Source organism: Myotis davidii, unplaced genomic scaffold (assembly GCF_000327345.1).
Source record: "Myotis davidii unplaced genomic scaffold, ASM32734v1 scaffold159, whole genome shotgun sequence".
Taxonomy (NCBI): domain Eukaryota; kingdom Metazoa; phylum Chordata; class Mammalia; order Chiroptera; family Vespertilionidae; genus Myotis; species Myotis davidii.
Window position 1 is genome coordinate 4,886,416 of NW_006291231.1, and position 20,520 is coordinate 4,906,935.

General features: G+C 43.4%; 1 protein-coding gene across 1 annotated transcript in view; it reads right to left on the bottom strand.

The window, feature by feature from the left end:
• Positions 1-1,711: 1,711 nt before the first annotated feature.
• Positions 1,712-20,520, bottom strand: part of PRDM6 (PR domain 6) — a 98,463-nt gene continuing 79,654 nt past the window's right edge. The window contains exons 5-7 of the mRNA XM_006764399.2: positions 18,293-18,635; positions 9,754-9,930; positions 1,712-2,639 (exon numbers count right to left, since the gene is read on the bottom strand). Coding sequence (XP_006764462.2) covers positions 2,525-2,639; positions 9,754-9,930; positions 18,293-18,635 — 635 coding nt within the window. The 3' untranslated portion in view covers positions 1,712-2,524. The remainder of the gene's footprint in view (positions 2,640-9,753; positions 9,931-18,292; positions 18,636-20,520) is intronic.

Below are 20,520 nucleotides of genomic sequence, written 5' to 3' on the forward strand. Positions count from 1 at the left end.
TGCGGCTTGCGAGCCACATGTGGCTCTTTGGCCCCTTGAGTGTGGCCACGAAGTTTCAATCGCACTGTATGTGGTATTTTGTGGAAGAGCCACACTCAAGGGGCCGCAGTTTGCCGACCACTGGCCTAGGCTGTCTGCTACCCACTGGCAATGGCTCAGCAATGGGAAAGCTCTGCATGTACCCTATTTTCGAAAATATTTTTCTAACCAAATTTGGTAGACAATACATGCCAAGATTTTCTTACTAATAAAGGAGAGACACACTTAACTGGGCCCAAAGGCTAGAAGAACCTTTTGGTACAGAGGTTACTGCCATATTAAGTGACACTTGGGGATCAGATGGGAAAGCCATTGGAGTGGAAGAGACTATTGCTATGAAAGCCCTCCCCGTGCCAGATATCAAGAGCAAAGTGAAGGCTTCCCATGCTTGCAGGGGGAGGAGCTCAGTGGGGTGCATCGTGTTCAATTATGAAAGGGGGCAAATGACTGAACTCATTTTTCTCGCAGGAAAAAAAAAAATTAGAAACATACAGGTGAACCCCCTATTATTTTAAAAAGGTACAACCAAGTGTTTTAACCTTAATAAAGGGAACAGCTTGCTCATCTGTGCAGCCCATCTGTCACTGTCTCTCGGGTTTGGGTTGAGATGGCTACATACTCTTTCCACCCTTCCCATTGCCACACGTTGTTGGCAAATGCCTCCATCACTTCAGGCAAGGAGCAGCAAAATCAGAACACACCCCTAGTGAGCAGAGAGAAACCTTTCAATCAGCCACAGTCACACAGCTTACGATTTGCATGGTTAGAAGCCAACGAGAACCGGAGGAAGCTGCAGGTGGATGACTTGAGAACAGACATAGGAAGTCAGAAGTGGCCACGCTCCTTTTGGGGGCCTATAATCACATACCTGTAGATTACAAACACAACCCGCGGAGCTGTTTTACTCCGTTTTGAATTTGGCAGTGGTGCCAAGGGATGGGGAAGCAAAATTAAAAGGGGAGGAGGATTTTGTGAGAACCAAATACATGATGATCCATCAAACTGAACCAGTGGTCAGTTCAGTGACGTATCTCACATTCTTGTTGAGAGAAGACAACGGGAGGCCTAAAAGGACAAGGAGTTCCTCTAACAGCAATGTTTGTTATCAGGCGACTAAGACATCTACACAGAGATTGCTACTGTTAATGAAGCATTCTAGATGGAACAGTTTTATCTGTACTGGCCATCAAGGCAGACTCAGCCTCTGAGATGCTACTGTGAACTAATAGACAAGAGGACAGAAGCCTGTTTTTTTCCAGAAGTTGAATCATTTCATGTAAGATGATCTAATTTATGGAACATCATTATTGAATTACCACAAGCCTCGCTGAAGTTAAACTTACTTTCCTAGCACTCAATCCAGAAATCATGAAATGGTGTACATCATTCTTCCTTTCAATGGGTCAGTGCTGAGAGAAGAATATTACCAAGGGCCACAGGAGACAAAAAGGTAATTTCCATTGATAAATTTAGCTTTTTCCCAGGCAGTCTGTTCTAAGCACAGTCCTCGCTGTGGCTCCTCCTCTCCATGTTTCCTTGTCTCGGTTCCTTGCGCCTGTTCCATGAAACTGCCTAAAAGGGCCCCGACAATGGGGCTTGGCACTATTTCTCGCATATTCAACACTTCCACAGACACAACAACAAAAAATTACTTGAAGCCTCGTACCTTATATTCAGCCTCATACCAAAGAACTTTTATTTTTGTGGGGTTTCCTTTAAGCTAAAATGTTATTGAAAACAAAATTTTCTCCACTAGCTGCTTCAGAACAATATACTGTATTATGAAGCTCCTTACATTTTACATGTTTTTGAAACAGGACAAAGTAAGTCCCCCATTTTCTTCCACTTCCGGGCTCTTCTGCATCAAGACCAGGCTGTTGGATGAAGGGAACCACGTGACAAGTGCATGAGGCGTGAGCGCGGGAAAACACAGAATGGGATGCCCGTGGGGCTGAAGGTGGCACCGACTGACTGGGCAGACGCTCTTGCTTCTGCTTCCACGGGCCCCGCCGGGCCGCCCGCGCTGGGCCAGGCCAAACCGAAACAGCAGGAAGAAGGGCTGTACAACGGGTCCCCTTGGATCATGCTACTAAAAAAAGGTGCAACGAGAAACAAGTCCCTGTGCATTCTTAGTCACAACGGTGGGCAGAAGAACCCATACGATTCCTCCCTTTGGTATTAAATAACAGTTTAGAAAAGCTTTTTAGAAACAAAGCAAATACATGGTGGGACTGGACCTGTGGGCCATCCCAGGTTAGTTGTCCACTGAAATGAGTCTCATCCCTAGTCATAAATAAATAATCTCTTCCCCGGTCTGACTTCCACGCCAGGATCGATCGCTCTTAACATCTTACTTATTTTATTACTGCTTTTGGTTTTCTGGGACTGATTGAAAGTTGCTCCGAGGAAATCTTTGGTTTTGCTTAAGTGTCCGTGACATTTAATCATGACTTTCCTTGCAGTTTAATTCCAACCAGTCAATCAGTTAATCCACTTCGATTGATTCTGGGCTCTCGGTGATTGGCTTGCACTCATTGGGCATCCGCTGGTGCCGGCTCAGCTGGGTGGCCTGTGTGAAGCTCCTCTCACACCTCTCGCACCTGGTGGAGGCAAGAGAGAAAATTGAGACCAGGGAGCGGGGCCTGCAGGGTGCTGGGCGTCCTCTCATCCTGCCTAATCAGAACAGACACTCCAAAGTGGCTTCAGATTTCCCCGGCTCAAGAGGTTTAATTGGTGGCTCCTTCCAAGGCCTGGACGCCTGTGATGGGACAAAGCCCGTCTGATGCAGAACAGAGGGATCTGTCAATAGGCGGGGGAAGGTGATTTCTCCAGAGAGCCCTGTCCTGCTGCAGCTCTGATCGCTGTCAGTTCAAATAGATAAAGAACAAAAAGAGATTTTTAGGAGTGAGCCATCAAAGAAGCAGCTTGTCTCCAGTTTTCTGCTCCATAACCCGAAAGAGAAATTGATGACAAATAAAATTTCACCTGCTGCTCATTTAAAATCGAGAATTCGACTCCCCTCAAAACAGCAGCCAAGGGGCGAGCCTCTTGGCGTTTGGAAACCAGAGGAAGGAATGTATTAGTCTGCGGTGGTGAGGCAGGGTCGTGTGGGCAGTTGCTTTTGTGCAGAAGTTTGTTCTATTTTCACAGCCCAAACAAACTCAGGATTAGCACAATGTTTGTGGTTGGGTAGGGGCTCAAAAAACCTGAAATAAACCTATGATTGTGTGGGTCAAGAAGTTCACCTCTCCCCAAAGTACAGTCATAGAATATCCTTGCGGGCCATAATGAAGGGGTGGTGTGTCTGATGAGAAACCTGGTCTCACACCTCAAGGCTATTTCCTCTCCAGAACTTAACAAAAAAGATTATAATCAAGGAACCGTGGGCCTGACCTCTCTCCCAGGTAACACACATTACTAACTTGATGGCTATTCAATCTAACACACACACACACACACACACACACACACACACACACACACACACCCCTAATGGTGGCTTCTAGTTTTTCTGTGATGGTTGGTGTTACTGGCTGGTTGTCTATGATTGTACACACACACACTATGGCAGCAAGCTGGACCCAGTGACTTCCTGTCACTACCCTGCCTGCCTGGGCAGCCTGGAGCAATGGTCAGGCTCTGTTTAGGGCATAGCAGCCACCTCAGCCATCCGCTTAATATTCTCTCTTCAAACCTTTGAAGGAAAGATATTCAGGAGAGCTGCAGACAACAGTCTCTCTTTTCAATAACACTACCTTGGGTGCTGGGGTCCCTGAATAATTGGGAATGTGGCAGAAATCATCATGAGAAAAATCTGCATTGCCCTATGCTGTGCCCGAGTCTTGTTATCTGGTGAGCAGTCTCCTCTTTCTCCTTCCTTTTTAGTAAAGTATACACAACCCCCTGCCATAGGAATAATCACCTATAAAAATAGAACATGCCCATTCACCCTGGAGATTCTTGCACATTTGTGTGTGGTGGGAGGCTGGTGCTTGACTGTCAGGCATGGCTTTTTCAAGGTCCCTATGCCAGCTGTGTGTGGCAGGGTGAAGAAGTTGTGTTTCTTTCAGGGAATAATTTTAGCAGCCTGTTCCACTGTTAAAAACTGCACTGTGATCTTGACAAATGTATAATGTCAGCTTTAATGTATCAGACCTATCAACTCAATGAAAATAACTCAGAAGTATTGACCAGCTAATGATTTTTGGTGTATTCATTAACGTCCACGGGCAGCTCATCCCCTCTCCAGAGCTCCTGGAGTGCTGATGACATGTTAGTGAATTGCTGATTGTTTATTAGAAAACTGATTAGTTCCTGGATTAGTGTGTCAAAATATACTACCTTTCACTGCTTGACAAACTTTCAAATTATTATAGTCCTTTTTTTATTATTTCAAACTCTAGAATCAATTTCGATGAGAGCAGAACCGTTGGAACAATTATGAGGCTTGATAATTTACCTGGCTCATACTTTTGCACTTCTAACCTTCTGTATTAGAATATAAAGTATTCAAAAGGAGGAAGTCTCATATTTCATAGAAGGCAAAAGTGTATGTGGATATGTAATATATAAACATCGAGATTGGACAAAGACATTAAGAGGAGAATTAGGCATTTCTCAAGTGTTTGCCTACATGCCTCACAGATCTTTACTTATGGAACAGTTTGTTGTAATAGTCAGGGAATTTACGAAGTCAGATCTAACCATCCCATGAGATCATTACTGAAACTTCATTGTTAGTGCCATCTGCCTACAAGTGTGAGTAAAATTAAACTCAGAACCAGGCTACTAGAAATATCTATGTGATTTGGGAATTAGAAGAATACAGTTGGTATTATTGAGGAAGAGAGCTTAGATATAAAAATATTTTTAAATAATGGAAGGACTTCGGTTTTATGTATATCATCTTTAATTTTAGAAAAATTTCCTTCACAAGTTATTTTCATAGCTTCATCACACTCATCAGAAGGACAGATTCAATGTAAATACCTAGGTTCTAGCAGGTCAGATCTGGACGTCAGCTGGGTTGGCATTTAACCCTGAACTACAATCCCAGACGCGTGATTGTGCATGGGTACCTCTAAGCCTGGACTTCATGCAGGGGAGCAGATAAGGAGGAGAGAGAGATGCAGGTAATGAGCTGGGAGCAAAGAAATGTTCTTGCACACACGGTCCTCTTCCTTGTGATGACGTCACGGCCTTGAAGGGAACCTCGCCGGCACAGTGAAGTGGAAAGGCGTCCAAATAGTTCAGCAAAGGGGAAGTCCCCAACTCTCTACCAGTAGGGGTCTCTTAACTGGACTCGATTTCCTTTTAGATTTGAGATCATTCTTTACTTACTGTGATGGTTGACTGGATTATAGGTACAGGGAGTTTAACAATTACCATCTGAAATTGACAGAGATGCAAAATAATGTCAAGTTCTGTTCCTTTCTGTGCCCCTCCAACCTGTCAAAAAATACTTCACGAACCAAACCACACTGCACAGGGCATTTTTACTGATGTGCTTTTTCAATTTGCTTTGATTTTGCCTAATTCTTATTAAAGTATTAGCTGCTCTCTGGAATATCCTTTGATTTTTTTTTAACATTCTGAGCCAAGCTGTCTTTACTTAAGGCAAAATGTAGTGATGAGTATTGCCTCTGCTTCTAACAGATGCAGGCAAGAGCCTCTCCTAGGATACGTCCTGGGCTTCCCAGGCACAGAGCCAGGCGGGAAGCAGCTCACGGGGATCCTTCCAGGCAGAGCAACCTCCCTGAAATCCTGAAAGATTGCATCTAGTAACAGAGAAGGAGAAAGGATTTGTCATTGCAAAGAATACGTTTCAGACTGCCAACTTCCTTCTTTATTTCCTTCCTTTTTTTTTCAGTCAAGTGCTTGGCAATTGCTGTTAAATGAAACGATGTCTTGCTTTTGTTCCTTGTTTGCCATGACTTCCAGTCTCACAATACAAACTGAAAGCCAAGACCTGTGATATCATCCTTGGTATGCATTTTTTCCTATGTGCTCCTTTATCTTTAAAAGTCTAAGTCTACAGCAGGTTAGCTACCCGACAGACCTTGAGGGATGGAGGCTTTCAGTGGGAATTCAGCCAATCAGACTGTGAGGCAAAGCCTGGACTGTGACTGATCCCTTAGTGCCAAATCTTCTCCAGCCTTCCCTGGGTGGCGATAATCTTGATCTGCCTTCAAAAACCAAGTCGCAGCAGAAGATTTTAGAGGTTGGGAAGATGTGGCAAGTTCAATCAGGCCGGGCCCCGGGAATTCTGGGAAGGCCCCCTGGGCCCTGGGTGAGTGGGACAATTGGGAGACTGAGCCATTTGGGGCATCTATCTGGAAGCTGCCCAACGTGGAGAGTTTAGGGCTGTGTATCTTTTACAAGATTCTTTTCCTTCTTTGCAACATTGTTTAAGCCAATCCCCATTAGTTGAAGTAGTAAAATTAACTGTTGTGGTGAAACCCATTTTATTGACTAATCTGCAAGAAAAGTTTTTTTGAATGTTTGTTTTATAAGCTTGTAAAAGGACATCTTCATAATATTTACAAATGTCCATGGGACGGATATCCATGAGCTATGTTGGAAGATTCCCAAACTCCCTTGGGATAGTTCAATCCTGACTGATCCGTTTGTGTATGCTGAAGGACTTGGCTCTCCACTCTCTAGAAGATGTTAAAATCTTGCACTTATAAAATAAGCATACACTCAGTTCTTCCCCCAGGAATATATATATATATAAGTTAAGAAATGCCTGCAGCATGTGGCTAATCTTAATAAGAGTAGGAGCAGAAGGAACTAAACATACACATAGAATCTAATCACCCAACTCTGGCTATTTGCTTCCCCCACCCCCCAGATGAAAGTAGGTTATGGTCACAAAAGCATACATTTAGAAAGGAAGAAGATAAAATTGCTAAAGCCCTTCAAAAGAGTATCCTGATGAATTAAAAGTAAGTTAAAATGGCAACTCTATTGGAAACATGACAAAAACAGGATGTTAAAGAAAAAAAATTGAGTGGAGTCAACGAGGTTACACATAAGTAACACCTTAACATTAATAGAAATCTATTTCCCATTTTGACCCTGAAACCTCTTCAATTAATTACTAAAATCTATTTACACAGCAACAAGATAAAAATCAATCTGATCCTGGCACTGTGTCCGTCTGGCTGCCCTCTGTACTATGAGGGGCCAAAAAGACTGTCAGTCCTGCGTCTCTTTTGAAAAGCTCTCTTGCTCAAAGGCTCTCGGGGAGAGGAGCCACGGTCACCTTCCACATCCAGAGCAGTGGGGAAGCCAGAGTCTGGGACCCCCCGAGGGTCAGGCCTGAAGGCAATGCAGAGCCCACCTTGCAGGACATGAACACCTGCAGCAAGGAACTCTAGGGCTGTGCTAACCCATCTGGTCCTAAAGGAGACTTAAAAGACCTTTGGGCTAGCTCAGACCCAGAGGTCACAGCATGGCTGGCTTTAGTGCAGGCTCCATTTGAAAACCCATTCAGTCCCCTTAGCCAGATATCTTTATGCAGTGATTAAGACGCAGCCACATACAAAGACGAAAGTTAAAACTATTTTTCTTATCCATGTCCTAAATTAAACCACAATGGAAAACAGTGAAGGATAATGAGTGAAGGTGACTGATTCATGGGGAGTTGAGTGAAGATGACAGCCTTTTAGGAGCTCCTCCTCGCTGGCAGAACAGAGGTGGCAGGATCCCGACCAGCAGGACTCTGCCATCTTGAGCTGAGCCTGACATAGACTGAGCACCAGGGCAACCACCACACCTGGAGGTCCAGAGGGGAACTCATGGATAATGAGAGCCCCGAAAGGCTCCTGGGCTGATACTGAGCCAGGGGATTAGTTCTACTGCCTGAATCTTTTCCTTTCGTGCTTGGTCTTGTCCTACAGAAGGTAAATAGGCTATACATCTATGCCCTTTTTACTTGCCTTCTTAACGAGGGGAAGCTACTATGGTAAAAAGTAAAGAGAGATGTCAGGGCTGAACAGAAAGGAGTCCATTACACAGAGAGTAGAAAAGGCTTTGAGACCACCGACCAGTCATTCATACTTCTCCACATTCCCAAGCCATCCATATGCTGGCTGGGCTACCAGAAACGTCTCTTTCCTTCGAATGCCTTCAAAACACATTTTATAGCCGAAACCAGTGTGGCTCAGTGGATAGAGCGTCGGTCTGCGGACTGAAGGGTCCCAGGTTCGATTCCGGTCAAGGGCATGTACCTGGGTTGCGGGCACATCCCCAGTAGGAGATGTGCAAGAGGCAGCTGATAGATGTTTCTTTCTCATCGATGTTTCTAACTCTCTATCTCTCTCCCTTCCTCTCTGTAAAAAAATCAATAAAATATATTTTTAAAAAAAACATCTTATAAATAAAACAAAGCAGAAACAGACTCATTGATGCGCAGAACAAACATGATTGCCAGGAGGAGGAGGGTTAGGGGGCTGCGTGAAAAAGGTGAAGGGATTAAGAAGTACAAATTGGTAATTCTGTAGCAGTCACTGGGATGTAAGTATAGCATAGGGAATAGAGTAATAATACTGTCATAACTATGTATGGTGCCAGGTGAGCACCTGAAATATGAGGGTATGGAAAGAACTTTGTAAGTATATGACTGCCTGACCACTATGCTGTACATCTGAAACTAAAGCAAAATAATGTTGAGTGGAAACTGTAATTGAAAAAAGAAATTTAGGAAAAAACACTGACATCATCTCCCACAGACGAAATAGATTACTCCACCTCTACACTACTCTGAGACATTGTACACACACGGCTAATTGCATTTCACGTTTGCATCTTTCACTCTATGTGGTAAGATTTGTTCATCAATTGGGCTTCCCCATAAACCATGAGGTCTTCAAAGGCAGGAGGGCTGAGTCTCATTTACCTTTGTATCTTTTATGCCTCAAAGGGCGCCCAGTACAAAAGAAAGTGCTCAGTGAGTATTTGCCAAATGAATGAACACAGACATGAACGAATGAACGAATGAATGAATAAGTGAATGGGCCATCTTGCATGATTCAGATGTCCATTGCTTTCATGATTGTGCTATATCAAGAAACAAACTCTCTCGCTCAGCCAACGCCCTTGGAATTCAGTTTCACTTCTTTCTACATTCCCTGAATCTTCAAGAACTCAAACGCACCCTGTGTTTGGATTTTTTTTCCCTCACCAACATGGTAATGCTGATCCAAAAGGCACAAAACTTCAAGTTGGCTGCCATAATAGAGTCAAACCAAAAGGAGGGAAAAAATTCACCAGAATCCTACAAGGTTCAAGGTCCTCAAGAGATTTCCTAAATTGTGGCCACCTTGCTGATGGTCATGGGGCTTGCGGATGGCCATAAGGTGCCACTCTGAAACAGCTCCCAGCTCCACTTCTAGAAGCACAGATCCACGAGAACTAGAATCTTAACATGACTTACTCCTACTTCCTTATTTTACTGATGAGAAAACAGTCCCAGAAAGTTGGTCTCATGTCCAAGGTTGAACAGCTTGAGTGAGGATCATTGTATAGGTTTCCTGACCTCATTTTGCAAACAACAGCCACTAAACAAGTAGGTCCTTTTACAGCCTGGACATTGACCTTCCAAATAGCCTTCTCCAGCCACTGGCTGAGCCGGGCAGCACCGATCTGCCTTGTCTGCGGCTGTCGGAAAGGCTAGGAGAAAGATGGAGTGAAAGGTTAGCCACTACTTACTTGAAGGGCTTTTCTCCAGTGTGGGTCCGGATGTGGTTGTTGAGGGTGGTGGCCCCGGCAAAGGCACGGCCACAGTAGCCGCACTTGAAAGGCCGGTCACTGGAGTGAGTGACCACGTGGTTCCTCAGTTCTGAAGGCTGGGAAAAGGACTGTGAGCAGTGGCCGCACTGGTAAGGTCTGAAACAAACAAACAGACTGCCTGGTCATTATTTTCCATGTTGGTCAGTGGACGGCAGTAACGTAAAACAAAGGCCACAACTTCTTGGTGACATTTTCTGTTTTGCATAGAACTCTGGCCACTAGTTTCCCATGGCTTGTTGCCACAGGAACAAAATTCACATAACTACTGAGACATTAATTCCCAAATGGTTATTTTTTTTTCTGGTATTAACTTTACCATTTCAAGAACCCCAACTTTCTTATTTCTATCCCTTCTCCCAGGCCAATGCTAATGTGTTGGGGGGGGGGCACAGAGAGTACAGGCTTGATTAGCTAGCATCTTACAAGAGAAAATACGTAATTGTCTCTGATAATTCCATGGCACTTTTAATTTTTCAAGGGGGTTTAAAACCACTTATCTACTTTAATCTTTACAATAATCCTCTGGGACAGGGAAAGCGTCCTTATTTCTGTCGGTTCAGAAAACCGAGGATAAACTGTCCTCGAAGGAAATAAGCTCTTGATGCCAAAGTGCCTCTGGGGCAGTTGGACCTTATTCTAAGCGCCAGGTAAACATGCAGGTGCGTCAGCAAATGCATGTGTGGGTTTTTGTTTGTTTGGTTTGGGGTTTTTTGTTTTGTTTTTTAAAATATATTTTATTGATTTTTTATAGAGAGGATGGGAGAGGGATAGAGAGTTAGAAACATCGATGAGAGAGAAATATCAATCAGCTGCCTCCTGCACACCCCCTACTGGGGATGTGCCCCCAACCAAGGTACATGCCCTTGACAGGAATTTACCTGGGACCCTTCAGTCTGCAGGCCGATGCTCTATCCACTGAGCCAAACCAGTTAGGGCTACATATGTGTTTTAATAAATACTCATCTGTCTTGGGATCTGTTGATGGCACCGCCTCAACGTGGAAGCGTCTGATACACAAGATGAACACAGGCATGCGCCCAGATTGGTTCCTTTGTAAAGTAAGTCCTGACTTGTACCTACTCTCCTCCACCGCCCCTCCACCCCCATAATATTTCTCCGTTGGGCCTTTTTCCTGAACTCTAGCTCCCCTGGTTCATGTGGTAGAAGCAGGAAGTTATCACAGTTCAGAAACGACGGGATGCCACTGTGCCTGCAGAAGGGCGACTATAATACAAAAGCAAATGGAAGGAAGTTGTGGCAAATACGTGATAATTAGCAAGATTGCCGGAGAACATTCTTTCCAGCTCCTGAGAATCAGATCAATTTTGGGTTTTCATAAAATAGATTAAAATTCTATCTTCTCTACAGAATACTTCTGCTTACTTCAGCAAAAGCTGCCGAGTGATAGAAAACCTGGGCAGTTGTCACTATCTGAAGCTATTTCATGTCATTCTTCGACAGGACTCCAATTTGTTTATCAAAATTTTTGTTAGGAAGATTAAGAATCTGTCATGAGGGATATTAACAGCACTCACGAACCCTAGTGTACGGCGTGGACTTTTCTGGCTGCATTTAGAAAGCCAACGGTGCAAGCGGACTTAATTGCTCTACCTTCAACAAACACTTAAGCTCCGACAACCAGAAACCAAAATGCAAGGCTAGGAGACAATGGTGACCGAGCATGTACAACAATTCAATTAAGTGCAAAATAAAGTGGACCCTCTCATTTGTCAAGCGAAGTGCTTAATTGTGGCTACTTGCCTCACTGAACACAAATACCATTATTTTATCAGACTTCAGCATGCTGAGCACTGATTGTAGAATTTTTTAGCTTGATTAATAGTCCAGGATTGATCAATAACTCAATACTATACAATTTTAATTACTTACACTTAGAAATCTATTTAACTGCTCTCAAACAGGTTTCAAAGAAATATGTAAGAGTCCTTGATAAGGAGTTTATCAATCTTGACAAATTGCATACACATTTTATTATAATTATAAAATAATGCTTTGAAAGCCATTGAAGTTATATGTAGATGAAAATGTCCTCCTGCCAAATCTGTTCTTTGTTATAACCATTAACTTTAGAGTTTTTCAAGAAATCACTCTCTCAGGGATGAATGTTTTAAATGTTATTGAAGATTATAAATAAAATAATACATTATTATATGCTATATCCACTGACAATTGATTTTTCTAATAGTAAAGGGACCATTAACATTTATTAGCCTCTGGTTATCTATTTTTAATAGCTATCACAATAAACAATAAGCCACTAAACAAAACCAATTAATCTTTTCTTTTCTTTTTCTAACTCTGCTGTCAAAAGTTGGAGTGATTTATTTTCTATCGTCAGAAGTCAATCCATTCTTTTTATGTCAACAGTCACAAAGATTTACAAAAATGACCACAGAGAGGCTTGGGTTGCATTCTTATATCAAGGTAATACCAATGAAAGGCAAATGGGATCCCAACACATCACCTCTACCCAGCACCAGCCTGAGAGGTGTTCGCTAGGCATCTAGTGACCCATGTGTGGCACAGCTTTTAAAACGTTGCAGAATTTAGCTTAGCTGAATGAAAAGGTCCAAAACTGGAAAAATAGGAGAGGTACGTGCTACTCCAGCCTCTGGCCCCAATCAGCTGTGGGACTTGGACAAGTCACTCAACTTCCCTGACTGTATTTTTTCACCTCTCACCTCTGGTAAGGGGGGTGGACTGACCTAGACGCTCTCCTGCATCCTGTCATGCTCTGCTCCTGCTCTCAGAGGAGTGCCGCCTGCGATCTGTCCATGACACAGCTCACAGGAGACGGCATCAACAACATGATCTCCACCTGCCATCATGTGCACTAGCCAGTTCCCTGTACACAGAGCTTCCCGTGTGTGTGTGTGTGTGTGTGTGTGCGCGCGCGCGCGCGCCATTTAAACTTACTTGGTAAACAGCTGCAAATCAGAGCAACAAGAAAACCGAGTACCAAAATGTAGGACCAAACTTTATTGTAGTTGATCTCAAAAAATCAAGTGGCAGTCTTTCTTCTAAGGTACTGTAAGGAATAAGATTTTAGACCGTAAGGTCACGTGCACCTGTATGGAAGCTGACTTTATGTAGAATTTAGAACTAAAATGTCTGCTCGACTTGCCAGTATAAAAACAGATTGTCTCTCTCAGCCTAGAAATCTATAGAAATTAGCCCTAAGAAAGCACAGACGTTATATAGTGAGTCAACAAGATCCCTTCTTTGCCTGGATTGTCAATATTTCCTAAAAAAAAAAAAAAAAAAAAAGAATAAAGAAAATGACCCAGAAAGTAATTTTAACACTGACTTCCTCCTAGGCTTTCATCTAGGATGTAGGAAAACATTCAAGACAGAATGAAATTCTCAAGCCCAAAGAATTCTCAAGCCCAAACATCCTCACGGCTGTGGAATCTCAAACCTCACAACTTCTTTGGGGACAACTGGCCACAGGAGCTGAGACCCTGTAGGCAAGTTCCCATGAGCATATCCTGATGCCTCACCTCTCAATTTACCGCTGGGGGTTGTTGGGGACACAGTAATAATTGCCATTACTCAGCTTCTTATTCTGATGATTAACAGTCCATCAACTTTTCAAAGATCTAGCCGGAAGGTAAGACTGAATATATTAAACTTTTGGACACAATCAAGTTCACCTCCGAAGTTCTGTCTCCCTTCGGTGAGTTGTACCAGAAGAAGCAGGGCAGGACTGACATCATCAAATGCTGCGTTCAGCTTCACTCCTTCCAGAACCTCGTGTCATTGAACAACTAAATGGGACTCTCCTTTCTAATGCCCTTTGATTCTTCCCAAGCCATCATACACAGACAGCACTTCACTATTCTCAAAACAAGCGCAAAGAGCGTTCCTTGCAAAGGGACATCTCACAACCACAATGAGCTTATGGCTCTCTGGCTACTGGAGACCTGAGGGATGCAATGTTACCAGCAGTGTTGTCCAGTGATGGAAATGTTCCGTATCTACACTGTCCAATATGGGGCCACTTGCCACTTGACATATGTTAGGGCGACTGAGAAACGAAAGTGTTATTTTACTTACTTTGATTAATTTTCATTCAAACAGCCTCCATTGGCTAGTTTCCACAGAGATATCAAGCTTCATGAAAAACTAGAAGGTGTTCCATACTCAAGAATGAAATAACTAAGAGACAGACAAAGCCTGGGTCCATTTCGTTAGTGTCTATGATGGCCGGTCAGATCTTAAGCAGAAGGAAAGCAGGGGGACAATTCCGTACATTTCCCTGGCATTCTCCCTAACTGGCAGCTCGTCTGCCACAGACTCCTCCACTAAAATGTGCAATTCATTTACTGTGAGTCTGTAATTGGTTTGGTGTACACATAGGAAAAGAATGAAACATTTAACAACATTAAGTGTGGTTTGGTTTAAAATATTATTAATTCTTCTTTGATTTTTCTTTCATGGCCTGAAAGCCTCCAGGACAAAAGTTGTTCAGTTGGGGCCACTTCCTCTCCTTGCCCTGTTAGTCAGACCAAGTGCAAATCCCCAAAGACTTCAAAGGGAGCCTGCTGTTGGCTGTGTGGAGTGAGAAATGACCGAGCTCTACGTGAGGAGGAAAAGGTTGCAGGGAAGCAGCAAAGGCAGAGCCAAGGGACCTGGAAAACATGGAATGCCAGAAAGAAGATAACCTTCACACTTGGGGGGAGGCGGGCAGTGGGACACAAGAACACTGACACATTCCAAAGAAACCATTATGGTGATGGATTAGCTCCAAGCTCCTCCCACCAACAGCAACCGCGAGGGTCATCTTCCCCTCGGGTACCAACACAGCCATAGACAAACAATGATACTCAAAACACAAGTGTGGGCAGCGGGTGATGCATCCAGGAGGTTAAAGGCAAACTCTCCCCACGTGACACAAACAACCAAAAAAGAGAAAAGGAAAAGGATGCGAAATGAAGATAAGCATTAAAAAGACACTTTCTGCAGAAAAAAAAAAAAGAACATATTTATCAGCAAATAATCCGCGGTGATTGAAGGCTTTGCTTACCCCTTTCTGGAGCCCCCCCAATGGGACTGTTGAGGGTTTCTGCAGCAGAAAAACAGAAGAGAAAAGGGATTGCTAACTCCTGGTTCGAGCAAAAGTGAGTCAAGCTGCCCTGGCCTAGGTCAGAAGCTTATGTAAAACCCCAAATGTTTATGAAGTTCCTGGATGAAATCCTGGTTGGTCTAGATTCCAGCAGTTTCTTCCCTTTGAATTTGTTTAGGAGGAGAGAAAAAAAAAAAAAGCCAGTTGACTGGGAGAAAGGAAGAAGGTATTGGGGGGCTTGTTTAATATTAGCAGAACAAAGTCAAGAAATAACAATTCTGTGGCTCTTCGGACCCTCATGAATGTGAATCGTTTTTCTGTGTTCAATGTAAATAACATGGTAGTAAAAATAAAAACCGGTGATGCTGGCAACCCTAGGTTTCCTTGGATCTCTTTTCTTTATATCAAGGCATAGATTTTTTTATGGCCCCTCACATGAAAAAGCTCACAAATATAGACACACAAAGTCTCTTTGATGAAGGTTGAAATATCTTAGGTTTCATGGATAAATACTTAGTCTGTTGAGTGAAAAATCTTTTGGACCTAAGATCCGGGGGCCTGTTTCAAATTTGGATCCATTTGAAATTCTAACCTGTTTACCTGCTGGCTTTGTCTTCTGCATCTCCCTTTCTTGCCTGTGGTTCTAGCGAGATTTTCCTATCAAAATAAAAGTGTTGGTGTTTCTCAAATCAATGGGCAATGAATTCTGACTGGTAAGTTCCAAGCTTTTTCACTGTCTGTGTCTGAACTGGCATAAACTGACAAAGATGGAAAGCCACTTGATTTATGGTCACTCCCAAAAGAAAACACGGACAGTCAGCACTTGTCATTCTCCACGTGGGTAACAGAAAAGGCTCCAAATTTTGCAACCATCATACACAAATTTGATGTTCCATTTTAGTTTTGTATATTTCTCTAATTTAGCACCCATGGGGTTAAGAATTATAGAGAGTATCTTTTACTTCCAAATTCGCTGGTACAAAGACAACATCCTAGGTTCTGGGACTGAAAGAAACGCTTCCAGTCCTATTGCTAAAGGCAAACCATGTCTCCAGGATGAGACCAGTGGGTCAGAGTGACTGGGCAACTCCTATGTTCTCTTTATCCTCAATAACCAACTCGAATGTAATGGAGTAATTCAAGCATATCATCATCATTATTTTGCCTATAAAGGGACTAATTTTTTTGAATTCTTAATTTTAACTTATTAATGAGTGACGGTGACCACCTCTCATGTCACCAATAAAGCACAGGAAAGTGAGAAGCAGAACCCACTGCGTGAGTAATCAGGTCCCTCTCTGGCTAACCACATGGATACTGAGCACCTGTTACCTCACCTCATCTGGGGAAGGAAGGCGTGGCCACACCACGCGTGGGCATCTGAGCCAGAGATGCCCGTCAGCGTCTAGCACAGGACAGGAGGCTCATGCCACTTGGATGTTTGCCAGGAAACTCTAAATTAGCTTGGAATGAGCACTGACCCAACAGTCTTCCAAGGAAGTGTGTTTTGTCCACATACGTTTCCTGATTTGTCAGGTACTCCTCTGACAGTTTATATAAATGTGTTACAAGTTATGATACCATCATCTTCCAGGACAGACACCATAACGACTTAAACCTTAATATACACACGGTTTTCTAAGTGTGCCTGAGGCCAGTCCAAACAGTCTGTTTTGGTATCTTCTGATTCACCGTGACATATTTTCACTGCTTTATGTGACATTCAGCATGGAATCATATTATACTCAAAGCTAAGCTTGCCATCCAGAACCTTTCAACTATCATTTCATTTTCACCTTGCACGTTCAGTTATTATAACAATGAATCTGTGCAAATAACAAATCTATCCACTTGAACTCACTCAATTTAAAAGTAAGCTTATAATAACAAGATACCCCTAAACGACTGGAATGCTTTGCAAACTCTGAATGCATCTATCTTGAGGCTATATGGATACTCGCAAGAAAGGCAAACTTTTTAAAAAGAATCCTTCCTGAGTGAACGGAACATTTTCAAAACTTTTGTGCCCCCTCTGAAGCCAATAGTACTAATTTTCACCAGGTGAGGGTTGAGGCTCTCCTACTGAAGGTAAAAGGTTGTAAAGACACAGTTGCCTTACCAGGCCCTAAAGCAAATGTTTCGGTATTAATTAGCTACAGCAATGATCGATGCTAAGTAAGTGGTTCCCAGAATGGCGCAAATAAAAACACGTACACATGTGTGTCTACGGACCCTAAAACGATATTTTAGAAAAGACCCACCCCCTGTGCACCATGCCCACACCCTCCCTGCTGGGTTTCCTAGCACGTGTCTATCCTGCCGAGCTGGGGAGCAGGGAGGGAAGAGCTTGGTGTACATCGTACTGCAAGGAGGGCCATGTGGCTTAAGGTTAATCCAGTGGCCCAATGAAGAAAATAACTCAGGAGTCCTGCTTCCTAGTCTCTTTTTCTACTTCCAAAAATTACTTCCTGCTTTTATATTGAAAGTGATTTTTGATGCTATCCTTAGATATGTGAGGGTTAATCAAATTTCCACAGGCTGTGAAGAAGAGATAAAACACACTTTCTTCTTTTTGAATTAATTTGATTTTTGTCTTTTGCGCTCCCAGCGATCAAGGCTGTCGAATAAACCAGTTTTGATTCATAAATAATAGTTCCATTATATCTACTATGCCACTCGTCAGACTACCTGAAATTTTAATTCACTTGTTCAGCTAAATTTCATCCTCAGTTCATGGCCATAAAATTCTTTATTGACAAACTTTCAAACCAACTTTGACTCTGAGGTATCTAGTCCACATTTTTCTTCGGTGTGGATATTAGTTTATTGAATAAGTGGCATCTGTTTTCCTCCACATCACTAGCAGAGGAGGTATTTCCTTTTGACAGCTTTGCAGGATTTATGGGTTTGCATGCTCTGAAGAAAAATAGTACTAAGCAAAAAATTCCAATTCATTACCTCTTAGTACTTAATTAAGTTCCTACCCCCGGCACATTGGAGGTGAACCCTGAAACGACCGTGGCAGCAGCAGGGCGGCTGGCTGTATTATCTTTGGAAGACGGAGAGGATTGTAATTATCCTGACCTCATTTTTCCACCCATGATATTCATAACTGTTCCTACCTTGCTCCCCTTTAGACTCGGACTGTTTGGGAAGCAAGCTCAGACTCCTCTCGATACCACTGTTTATGTGGCCCTTCTACACAGCCAAGGCAAGGGGGGCCTCACAGGCCTCTGACCTGCCAGAATGCAAGCATCTCTGATCACAGGGTTTCCCCCAAGGGGTGGCTGGAGGAGGTGATTGGCACCTGTCAGGAAAGCAAGAAGGGGTTTTACTAAGCAAACATACCGCGAGCAGAAGAATCAGGGTTACCTGTCGGGGTTCTGCGTGCACACGTGCATCTGTAACAGGATCCTCTGCGTGAACGTCTTAAAGCACTGCCCGCACTTCCAAAGATGCCAGTCACTGAATTCCGAGTGCAGCTGGCTTGTGGATGTCGGGCTCGCCAGGACGCGCTGGTTTTTCGCGTTGATTTGGTTAAATCCAGATTCAATGGACCCCGATTTATCCAGGAGAGAGAAGTTCCTGCTGCAGGGCGTCTGCGGGAACACCACAGAGCGCTGCTGGGCGGCGGGGGAGAGTTTGCTGCTCTTGCCAAAGGGCTGCAGGGCATCTTGTCGGCACATGGCTTCCATGACCGTGGAGGGGACATTTACTGGGGGAATGACAGAGTTTACAGGATCAGTTTTATCAGCCCTTAAAGTAAGCACAATCACGTGCACTTTAAAAAATTCTTATAAATCACATTTTAAAACTTCACTTTTCTGGATTCAGAATGAACATAATAGCAAAATTAATAACACATTCAGTGCTTGTTTATCATGCAACTATTACATGCTCAGGGTTGTTTGTATGTGGTCTTTGTCTTCACGGAGTTCACTTATGACTTTTCACATAAGGACTCCCTCCTGAGGCTCCACACTGCACCCTGGGTTTAGAGGGAGCTCAGATGGGAGGCACAGCAAGAGAAGGGAGAGAACAGCAGGGACTGGCAGAGGAGGTGGCCTTGAGCCGTGCAGGGAAGGTGGGTTCAGGCCTTCCAGCAGACCCTGCCAGCAAAGGACAGGTCTTCAAGAAAAACTGGCTGAAGAGATGAAGGGAATAATACGAAATGAAAGACACCTGGAGACAGAAGGCTAGCATGCTGGTGAGATGGTGAGAGACACACTGACCAAGCAGGGCCATGGGCTCTTGACACTGTGGGAATAAGGCAGGGGGCGGGGAGGCTAGACCTCAAACAACCTTTAAAGTCCAAAAAATAAAAATAAACAAATGACTTCAGGCCTAGAAAATAGATGCAACTGTTTCTGAGCAGAAATAGCAAGAAAAAAAACAGTGTTCAGGGAGGGCTTGAGTGAGGCATGATTTACAGACAGGGTGCCAAGGATAAAGTCAGAATGGAGGCAAGAGTATGAGTGTTTGCAACTTGGGCTTTGGAATTACAAAGACCTATGTTCAAATCCTGTCTTTACGTTTTATAGCTTGATGATCTTAGGCACAGCTAATAAATCTCTCTGTGCCTGAATTTCCCCATCTGCAAAATGAAGATAGTGGTAGTAATAAAAGTACCAGCAGCACGGTTTACTGGTTGAGGTGGCCTAGATTTTAACTCCACTATTTACTAGCCTTGTGACTGTGGGCAATTATGAAACACTGAAGTCCACATATAGTCCTTGGTCAAATGTAAAATGATCACCCACAAGGCTGAGTGAGATAATGCACAGATAGCATTTAGTAAATGCCACCAGGGTTAATACTCAATAGATGTTGAGCTCCATGAGCCCTGATTTCCTCCTCTTTACCCCCTTTTGTGAGTTTTAAATGAGATAATTAAAATACTCATCACAGGGCCTACCATCAATAATAGCCAATTCTCATTAGTTATAGAAGGAAAAGAGGATAGAATGAAGGAACCTGGCCCTATATGGGGTGGTGGCAGTGGGAGTGAGGAAAGAACTAGAAGAAACATTTTTGAGGGGGGAAATGCAATATACTTGAAATTTGTTTTTCTTCTTATAAGTTGTTATTGTGTGAAAAACATACATCATGTATTCACCGGTCAACCCACAGATTCAGAAGTGATTAGAACCTAATATGCTTAAAAACTATTATTCTTTTTCTAAGTACCTACTGTGTCAATAAATGCATTTATTAGTTATTTCAGGGGCCACAAAGATTAAAGACTAGAAAGTGATCAAGAGAAGGAAATTAGAGATCAAAACATTTGAAAAGGTTGTTTGGCAAAAAGATTGGGGATGGGAAGTAAACCGTGGCTGTTGGCCATAGTTCAAGGCCACGTGGAAGGAGACACGTGAAGCGGGGGCTCTTATCCTTTCCAGCCACAGAGCACTGCTGAGATCGCTACGGAGCATGAAGACTCGAGCACGCTCGACTATGCAGAGGAGCATGCTGCAAGGGGCTCCGTCTGGAGTGGACAGACAGGGAGACACCATGTGTGGGGAAACAGAGGGGCTGGTGTGCTGGCACTGAGCACTCTTTAACTCAGAGCATTCTGTGTAATCCCATGTAATGAGACAAAT